General features: G+C 45.0%; 1 protein-coding gene across 3 annotated transcripts; it reads right to left on the reverse strand.

Annotated features, from left to right (window-relative positions):
• Positions 1-3,824: 3,824 nt before the first annotated feature.
• On the reverse strand, positions 3,825-8,100 carry LOC127323961 (uncharacterized). 3 transcript variants are annotated; one of them, XM_051352080.1, is made up of 9 exons: positions 7,952-8,100; positions 7,801-7,864; positions 6,791-6,929; positions 6,079-6,164; positions 5,941-5,983; positions 5,277-5,333; positions 5,132-5,189; positions 4,264-4,787; positions 3,825-4,186 (listed from the first exon to the last, which is right to left on the reverse strand). In XM_051352080.1, the coding sequence occupies exons 3-9, from the start codon at positions 6,911-6,913 to the stop codon at positions 4,160-4,162; spliced, it is 918 nt and encodes a 305-aa protein (XP_051208040.1). In that variant the 5' UTR covers positions 6,914-6,929; positions 7,801-7,864; positions 7,952-8,100; the 3' UTR covers positions 3,825-4,159. The 3 variants fall into 3 exon arrangements, with proteins under 3 accessions (XP_051208040.1, XP_051208038.1, XP_051208039.1); XM_051352078.1 differs by having other exon boundaries at positions 3,825-4,191; positions 7,952-8,099; XM_051352079.2 differs by having other exon boundaries at positions 3,825-4,191; positions 7,801-7,867; positions 7,952-8,093.
• Positions 8,101-10,348: the final 2,248 nt, after the last annotated feature.

Consider the following 10,348-nt stretch of genomic DNA (forward strand, 5'->3'; position numbering starts at 1 on the left):
CAACGGCATTTCTCCAACAGCACACGAATGGTAATTCTTTGATATTAGTTATTCCGCATCTCTACTTTAAAAACATTTTTTTTACCCTTGTCGACTCTCCTCCGGAAAATGACTCTTCTCCGGAAAAGATACTAATGCATGCTCTACAAAAAATGCTTTTCTTTTCTCAAACACATATTACTCCTTTCTTCTACATTGACTTAGAAAATAGGTACTCCAATATTCGTCGCCCCTTTTAATTCTTCAACCTCAAACGGTTCTACCATTTTTTTTTTCTATGCCCTACAATATCAATGGAAGCAAATTTCGGACCATGCTGCCTACAATGGCACCTTTACTCCGGAAGCGCCAGTGCATAGCGGGAGAATAAAGCGTGTTGAGAATGTTAAGAGAGGTCGTGGTAGACCAAACTTGACATGGGAGGAGTCCGTTAAGAGAGACCTGAAGGTTTGGAATATCGACAAAGATTTAGCCATGGACAGGGGTGCGTGGAAGTTAGCTATCCACGTTCCGGAACCATGACTTGGCTTCGAGATCTTATGGGTTTCAACTCTAGCCTACCCCAACTTGTTTGAGACTGAAAGGCTTGGTTGTTGTTGTTTTTGTTGCTGCTGCTGCTACAATAGCACCTTTACGCTATTTGCACAGCGATTCCACACGATCCACACCATCAGTTATATAATACCATTTTTGCAAAATACAAGTACAAACGTAGACGCTCACACATACGCACATACACTCACTCCTATGAACGAAGGCACGCACATCCTACCCCTATGAGAACCTGAGAACTTCCGAGAGACTGAGTCAAAGAAACTTCATTCGACGGATCTTGAGATTGACGAAGTCACCACAGGCGTCTCGCTGTCGACGGGAACGTCGCCTCCCACTGAAGAATATTTCCTCTTTAATGAGACGTTAAAATGTCAAACCTATGATTTGAACCCCGATGGGTTGGGATGCCACTGCCCTCCTTTTTTTTCGAGCGGTGGCACTACTCTCCTCACCATTCAACCATAGGTTAGTTTTATACAATATTTTAATATTACATGTATTATACTATTTCTACAATATTTCCACCAATGATCTAGATACTAAGGATGCGGCGACAACCTTCCTAGTAGTCTTCGACCCTTGCCCTTAAACGGAGCACAGGAATTCCTCTGTGGATGTGATACCATGAAGTGTTGCCGACAGGGTCTTTGGATGCGTACGTGTGTACGTGTAGGTAAGACAGAACAGTCTCACTGCACGGTCTCGCTGTCGCTGGGAATTTGTAGAAGCAAGATCCATACCAGAATATACTGCTCAGTACGAGCATCTCCTTAAATAATCGTTGGTAGAAGATATAGGAACATCAGCATTGCATCCTTTACTTGGAGATGATCTTTTCACACTGGCGCCCCCTTACTACGGCCCCTATTTTTTTTTTATTTTTTACAATATTTTGGAATAACATATCAATCACATTTTATTCATACTATATTAAATTATTCATACAATCACACAAATAGAAATTAAATTATTCATACAATCAAACAAATGGAGATTAAATTATTCATACAATCAAACAAATAGAAATTAAATCATGCATTGTTGGCGGCTTCTCTCCTCGCCCACAAATGCGTAGCTAGATCTGCTTGAGTTGAGCATGAACACCTGCATCTCGAATTTCATGATGCATATGAAGAAAAGTGGTAAATTGTTGGGGTACATGCTCTACCTAAGCAAAAGACCTTGATAATCAAATGGTTGATCATCACGCACAAATTCATCGCGCTCGCTCTCAATGATCATGTTGTGCATGATCACACGGGCGTTCGTCACCTACCACGTCTGAGACTCAGACCAAGTGAGAGCTGAGTACCTGACAACGGCGAAACGATACTGAAGCAGCCTAAAAGCACGCTCAACATCCTTGCGAGCTGCTTCCTGGCATATTGGAAAATAAGCGTCCATCTCCGAAGCCGGAGATGGGATTGTCTTCACAAATGTAGCATACGTCGGGTAGATACCATCAGCTAGATAGTATCCCTTGTTGTATGCGTGGCTGTTTACTTCAAAGTTCACGGCAGGAGCTTGTCCCTCAGCTAACCTGAAAAACACCAGAGAACACTGCAGCACGTTGATATCATTGTTTATTCCTGCCATGCCAAAAATGCATGCCAAATTCAGAGGTCATGGTCCGCCATCGCCTCAAGAATGACACTGCACTCACCAGTATGCCCTTGTAGATCCCCTGCCAAGAAAAAAAGGTAATTCTTCCAGCCCCAACGCATACACTCAATGGTTCCGAGCATCCCAGGAAACCCTCTTGCTGCATTTTTTCCAGGATCCGAGTTGTATCATCTGCTCTTGGTGCTCTCTGTCTTTACCAAACACCACTATTACACCTGTAGAGATTCTGTGAACATGTTGACTCCGCCATCCGTAGGTAATCATTGGATGTATCTGGAGGAGCTCCGTATGCAAGACAACGCATTGCAGCATTGCACTTCTGAATTGAGGTGAAACCCCACAAACCTGTGCAATCTTGCTTGGCCATGAAGTAGTCGTCGTACTCCCTGAACCGTAGACAATCTTCATGAACAAATCCTTGTTCATCCTAAACCGGTGCCCAAATTCCTTCGGTGAATGAGTCGCGTCGTTGTTGAAGTAGTCGGCGTCAAGCAGCATTGCGCCGACTTGACGATGTCGGTTGATGTTCCTCCTCTTGCCTGACTTTGAGCCGCCACTCCGAGGCACGACGAACAAAGGCTGGCGAACGCGAAACAAGCTCGTTGGAATCAGCTGCTGTTGTTGCCGCCGGACAACCTCAACGTTCTGCTCCTCTGTGAACATCTGCACAATCATCTCGTCGTCGTTGTCCATTGTGGCAATCCAACGAACACCTTGCGGGCGGGGCGGTTGTGCGGTGGTGGCGGTGAGCTTTGTTCCGGGCAAACCAGCGGCCGCCGATCGAGGGGATGGCGGTCGTGTCGATGGACGGCGGTAGGCGGCGGTGTCTATTGCAAGCAGGGGGCGCGACGGCGACGGTGGCGATCTAGAGGGGTGGGAGTCGGCTCGGACGTGGGTAGAAGATGGGAAATGTGGTGCGTCTGGCTCCCAGGCGGAGCCCACGCGCGTTTTCTAACATGCCGCGAGGCGCCGGTGCGCCCAATCCGCGCCCTCTATGATGGAGCCAGCATAGGGTTGTCGGCGGTTCTATTGAGCTCGAAAACTAGTCGGCGTCTTTTGAGACGCACTGGTACAAGCCCTGGCCCCCAAAACGCTATCGGGACCGCTACAGAGCATCTGTGGAGATGCTCTAAACATGTTGGCGTAATGGGTCAGCTCTGGAATCTACTACAATGGCCAAAAAACAACACTGGGTATGCATGCATGGCAACGCTGCTCTATGGGACCCTGCATGTACTGTTCACTTTTTCGCAAATATCTTTATCTTGAGTCAAACATTTTTAAGTTCGATCAAGCTTATAGAATATAGAAGCAACATATATGATGTCAAACTTGTATATTATGAAACTACATTTCAAAACAGGTTGAGTGATAGTGTCATAAATAATTAGATACTGCTTACTTTTCCCTACAAAATAGGTTTTAAAAATTAAAATTTGATTTCAAACGAGAGTTAGAAATACACGAATTGACTTAAAACAAGAGCTAGAAGTGTACTCAATCGCGGACAGAGGAAATATGCTGTACGACAAAAAAAGAGATGACAAATGACATGTAGCATTCATCATTGAGCCATTCATGTCACCGTTTCAATGCCAACGGTTGACATGTACCGGTGGTGCTGGACTGCTGGCAACAAACATGAATAATCCAAGGTCCCAACTCAGTAACTTACGTAGCACGAGCGGCGGTGACCAATCTCTGCTCATACAAAACTAACGGTGCACTTACGTAGCAGTTAAACTCGGCCAAGTTCTTCCCTAAAGAATAGCAATTGGCGACTACAGCTTAAACTAATAGATCTAGCACCATACCTATGGGTTTCCATACATAACAGTAGTGGCGCTTACAATAAATAGCAGGTCCTAACGAGCATTGGAACTATCGGTGGGTGGCCGCAGCTAATCCCTTGAATGGAGATCCTGGTGGAGCGACCAGACCCAGCTTCTGCATGATCTTGATCTGGCGCGAGCTATGCTGCTCACGTCCCTCCATGGCTGCAACATCCCTGCTCTGGTGGAGTTCGGTCAAATTAGTGTATGAAGCTCACAGACATATTCAGAAGTATGGAGTATATCTACTTACAGGAGAAGAGTTGGAATTGTTAGGCTTGGTGTTCCCCTTTCTAGGTCGCTTTGCATCGTTGCTTGAATCAGCCTCCAGTCCACCGCCAGTTCGCTTGATGCTTCGTCCACCCTCTGTAGTACCATGAGCCACCATTCCTACGGTAGCATCACAGACTCGAAAGATCACATCATCTACAGAGGCGTGCTGCCTGGCTACAACGTCCCCCAGCAGCATGTCCCTAACCATAGCCTTTATCTCTCGGTCAGTTCCATCTACCGCTGAAACCTTCTTGCGCTGCCTTCGATTCACTGATGTAATGTCTCCTACTTCAGCTGCATCTTCACTTGCACTTGTACCGTGGAGTTGCGATGTGCTGTCCTCGGAAGCATCTGAATATTTCTTTGCACTGGTACGGCCTGATTGTCTTGCTCCTTCCTTCCTGACAACCGATGTTACTGCCTTACGACCCTTTTTATCTACAGAAGCTTGCTTCTGTGTCTTATCTCTTCCTTCAGCAGAGGCTTTCCTAACAGACGTCTTGGCTGTGGCCAAGATGGGCAGACCATATAGAAATAAAAAAAAAAATTAGATGCGTACCAATTAATGCTAAATATATTCGTTTTATTGATGACAAGGAGAACTAAAACTTGATTCAGGGAATAAAACAGTACAGGTGACAATTTAGCAATATTGACACTGAAACTGCTCAATAGAACATGTCCTTAAATCTTACTACTATGAACAACATCGCAAACAGAAACATATCATTGTTGGCAATAGGGGGACAAAATGAATGATCAAATCATTGCCCACACTACACAAGGCCCACCATGTCCAATATACAGAACATATTAGATTCTTCATACGAAAACAAACAGAAATTCACCTTTTGTGCTGACAGGTTCGTCATCATCATCACTGGGCGAGCTAAGATGAGTAAGCTCCTGCATTTGTAAGATTAAACACGGACTTAAACAACCTCTTTCAAATTGTGACTTATAACAAACTCTATGCAAAGGTGATTGCCCTACCTTCTGAAGCACATGGTGGAATGCTTCCATGGCTGTCTTATTTTCTTCCTTCAGAATCTGCACACAATGAGCTCATATGAGAAATATTTGAAGTTCAGAATAATCAAGGATTTGATATCATTCATGAATGGGAAGACAAAAGCAACTAACTCTCTTGTAGGCTAAAAATAAGAACACTTCATACAACAGAATTATCTATAAAACTACTACTAGCAGTACATAAGTGGTGACACAGGGCAAGTATTCAATTGATATGACCAGTTCGGTATAAATTTCAACGTAAAAAATTAATCAGACTAAAGAATAATTAGATCAGCAAAGTTGGTTTAGCGTACAATCACATATGTGTAAATTGCGCTACTGGTGCATTCTGCTAGTTAAAACGAATCATATTACAATTCAAAACACCTGTTAGAATTTCATCATCGACGCATGTTATATTTCCATAAGTTGTGGATAGATGTGCATCAATTCAGCAGTTTTGGTTATATCGGTATCCCGAAGTTGAAAATCCAACTAAACCAAAAAGGATATAACGATTAAAGTTGTTAGTTATTTCCATATTTCAGCTGGTTTAAGCTTTTTTTTTTTAATTCAGTTCAGTCACTTGCTGCTCACTACTTAACAGCATCTTCATGAGTTATGGAATATACAATGTGCATACCATTTCAAATTCCATCTTAGACTTCCAAGGGTCAACATACAAGCTGAAAGCAAATAATGAGAACAATTAACCTTTATCGTAAAGATTATCACAACTAGAAAGAAGAGAAATGTTTAACATGTTAATAGTGCCCCTTACTATTGGCATGTGCCATACAATCGCACCAGGGCATCATGGATGGTCTTCTTCTTGGGCTTGTTACTAGCAGATGCTTCATCAATGACCTTGAATTCAGGAATACAATTGGGTATAAATATATGCACGGGAAGCTTAGGATCAAGAATATCAACAACAGTTGGCAAAAGTCTACAATGTTTTATCTTTGCATCATACAACTACAAAGGATGCAGTATTGGCACTTGACCAAAGTGTAAGTCTTACTCATATATGACTGATATAATTGCTCTATTACAGATACAACCATCTGCCCAGCGATAAACATTATGGTGGAGAGCATATGCACTGGCATCTACAAATGTAATGTGGAACCATACTCCATACATCTTCACCGCAATAAAGATGTTAATCCGTGGAAACAGTCCGCTCATCTTCTTCTCCCCTCTCTACTTGACAAACCATAAGTGTGGCTACCCCAATAGATGTCCTCCTTATTACTAACTTCAGATTTAAAAAAAAAAACTTCCCAAAGTGAGGCTCCTCACAAACGACTCCAGTTTTGCCCGAGGAGAAACTTACTCGAGAGCTGATATGAAACCAAGGGCGTGGCATTGAGTGTGGCACCAAAAAGGTTCAGCATGTTGGGGCAATCTAAAATGCTGATCCATGGCAAAGAAAAGGTATTCACCTAGTTTAAATAAGCAGTGCATGGAAGGTGCATGCATCACCGTACCTGCGCTGGCCACCAAGAAGAGGTACCATGCTTAACCCATGTTATATCTCCTAAACGGAAATTCTGCCTTGGCTTAAGTTCTGAAAGTTCACCATAACTTTGCTCTGCAGTTTTCTTCACCATAATGACCAATTCAAACCTGAAACAGCACCAAACAAGAAATGATTAGCTAGTATAGACATTGGGCACTCTGACTTCTGGTTAGCTTGATGGAAAGCTGTTCGACCAACAGAGCAACTTAAATCCGCTGTTATAGAAGACGGCCGCGTAGCTTGACTAAGTGTTAGGCTCCAGCAATCGCCTGCCTAGCACCTAACAGTGGCTGCACTTTGGGTTAATTAGGTAAATATGGTTATGATACTTTGATAAATAGGGTATGAGATAACAATACAGTTCCATCTGTGAATACCAAATTATTTCGGTTTCGCTAAATATCATAGTAACCAAGTTGACACGAATTTTGGATGACTTGACGACTAAGCATCACAAAATTACACACACAACAAATTATAGAGTTGAAGAGTTAAAGTAATGGGCATCACTTGCAGCAAAGCGTGGCAATGAGCAGGGGACAGCTGCACAAGCGCTAATTGATAGCTAGCAGTCACTGAACCATTCAGCACATTCAAACAGCTAGTAAACCTGAGGGTTATCAGTAGAACTCAGTGAAAGTGTCAGTTTCGCAAGCATTCAAGCACATTCGAACTGCAAGTGAGCAATAGCAAGGAGCGGGCAGCTAGAACCGCCCACGAGCACCAGCAGTTTTGCTTGCCTGCTCGTGGCAGTGTGCGCCGTGCGGCGCGTCGGAGGTGGGCGGTCGCCTCGCCGGTCGGGGACTCGGGGCAGGGGAACGCCATAACGGGGAAGGGAGGGGCGAGATGCCCTAGCCGGCCGGGGAAAAGGAGCGGCGCCGCAGTCGCGCCTAGGGTTAGGGCTAGGAGGGTCCGCGCGTCGGAGCCATGGAGGGGAACTGGAGATGTGTGAAGAAGAGCGAGAAAATGGAGGACTACCTCTCTGGAAGCCGCCGCCTTTAATCGCCGTCGGTCGCCGGGCTGGAGGGGGGCCGCGCGGTTTCTGCTGCAAAAAGAGGGAGCGGGTTGATGCGGCGAACAGAGGGGGTGCGGTGCGGACGAAAAATGCAGATGGGGTGGAGGGAAGCACCTGGCTGAAGGATGTCGCCTGCTCGCCGGAGTCGCCGGAGTCTGAAGCAGGCAGCTCCCTGGCGAGGCTGCAGCAGCCAAGAACACGGCGGAGGAGGAAGGTCGGGTCGAGCGGAGAAAATGACAAAAAACTACCGCAATTGTGCCATAGTTGATGCGGAACTACCAAATGGGACACGATTGTCACATGACTACCATGTTTGGGGCAGGGTCGCGACGCGGAGCACTGATTGAACGGATCAAGCGTGTTAACCATGTTTCTGGCAGCCCTGGCCCACCGTCAGAGCTGACGTGGCTACCAGTCGACGGACGGCCGTTAGGGCGCGCGTTAGGGCAACTCCTGGTTGACTTTCCCCCAAATCGAACAGAAATGGAAGACGGAGGAGACGGCGGCGACTGGTTCGGCGACCCAGGCGTGCACGGCGAATCTCCGGCGTATGATGGCATGGAGGGCTTCGTCCTGCCCTCGCCGGTGCTGCAGCACGCGTCGCCGGTGCTGCAGCTGAAGCCACCAAGCCCACCGCGTCCAGAGTCCGAGAAGTGCTGGACATCTGAGGGCAGGACGTCTCAGAATGACCCCATGAGCCATTACGTCTACAATGGTAGCGGGTAAGAGTTCTTTGCCCTCTGTAGACTACCTCTCTGTTCGATTTTGCCCTCTGTAGAGTAATCCCCTGTTCCATTTTGCCGTAGTGTTATTTCTGGCAATAATGTTGGTAGAATGACGATGTAGATTGACTAGAATGTTAATTTGGATAATAGGGAGAAGGCAGAGATGTGGGAGCTCTATTTTCAATTTGATGGAGCAAAATTTGTTCACAAAACTTTACATAGGACAGAAATAAGGTTTCTGAAATTGTTGTCCATCATGGAGGAAGAGGGATATGGTCTGTGTGATTCCTTATATTATGTTAAAAATGAAGGAGTAGGACTGAGTGGATTAGAGCTACTGGACAGCAACTATAAGGTTGATGAAATGCTAGTGAAGTATGCAAGTACAAAGAAACTGGTGCTCACTGTGATGAAGGACAATAGGAAAAGAGCAATTGTTTTATCACCAATGAAGAGAAAGCATGCAAGCACAATTGACCTTGATCCAGAGGAAGAAGAGCCAATTGCCCCCCCCCCCCTTTTCTGAGGCAAGACAGTTCCTTTTGTGATGGTTGGCAGTCACAAATGGATGATCACAACTTTCCTCAGATGCACACACAGGAGAGTGTTAACTGTGAGAAGGGTAAACATGTACTGGATCTAGAGACATGTATGGCAGAAGAAGAAGAAGAGGAATCTGAAGATGAGGATGATAGTTGGCTATATCCAGGCAGATTTGACCCATTAGCTGCAGAGAAGGCAAGAAGAGCTCAGGAAGAGGAAATGCACCAGAGAATTGCTGCTAGGAAGAAGAGGAATGTTGATCCAGTGCTTCATTGTGAGGGGGAGAGTGATGTGGAGGATATTTATGACAATGCAACTCAGTGTGATGATATTTCAACAATTCCAGCAGTGAAGAGGCAAGTGAAGAGGCCTGGTCCAACATTGAGATCACATTCTCAAGTAGAGGCAGATGTTATTCCAGATTGGGTTCCTTCTGATGATGAGGGTGACAAAGGATTTCTGAAAGAAGAAGAGGATGATGGGTATGAGCCATTGCCTTTTGTGTTAGCAGGAGGGAGAAAGAGCAGAGGAAAGATGGCCAAGGAGAGGGTGTGGTATGATGATAGTAGACAGAATCCAGAGCAACAATTCATGGTGGGACTTTGCTTCAATGATGTGTATCAATTCAGGCAAGCTTTGGCTAGACTCCACATTGTGCAGGTCAGGAATTTCCATTACCACAGGAATACACCTGACAGGATCATTGTGTGGTGCAAGGACAAGCAGAAGAAAAATAATGAAGAGAATGTGAAGGAGAAGGAGAAAAAGTGGGACTGTCCATTTTATATGACAGCTGCCAAGATAAAAAATGAGGCTACATTTTGCATAAAGAAAATGGAGTTGAAGCACACATGCCCAACAGATCCATCTAGCAATAGGGTTAATGCAAAGTGGCTTAGTGGTACATATGTTACTGAATACAAATCAAACATCAGCACTTCCATCAACACTTTGCAAGACAAAGCACATAAAGATTTTGGAGTGGATGTTCCCAAGAGGATGGCTTACATGGCAAGGACCAAGGCAATTGAGATGGTGATGGGTGATCACAAGCAACAATATCACAGACTAAGGGATTATCTGCAGACTGTTATAGACAAAAACCCTGGTTCCAGGTGCATTGTGACCACTGTCACAGGTCCAACAGATGAGCAGGTTGAAGCAATGAAGAAAGGACAGATGGTGAACATATCTTACAGCCCTAGATTTCATGGATTGTTCTTCTGTGTTAATGCTGCTAGAG

Source organism: Lolium perenne, chromosome 7 (assembly GCF_019359855.2).
Source record: "Lolium perenne isolate Kyuss_39 chromosome 7, Kyuss_2.0, whole genome shotgun sequence".
Lineage (NCBI taxonomy): Eukaryota > Viridiplantae > Streptophyta > Magnoliopsida > Poales > Poaceae > Lolium > Lolium perenne.

Coding starts and splice junctions, on each gene's coding strand:
- LOC127323961 (XM_051352078.1), bottom strand. CDS start 6,913: ATGGTGAAGAAAACTGCAGAGCAAAGTTATGGTGAACTTTCAGAACTT. Junction 5,984..6,078: donor TTGTATGGCACATGCCAATA/GTAAGGGGCACT, acceptor ATTTGCTTTCAG/CTTGTATGTTGACCCTTGGA. Junction 4,788..5,131: donor CGAACCTGTCAGCACAAAAG/GTGAATTTCTGT, acceptor TCTTGGCCACAG/CCAAGACGTCTGTTAGGAAA.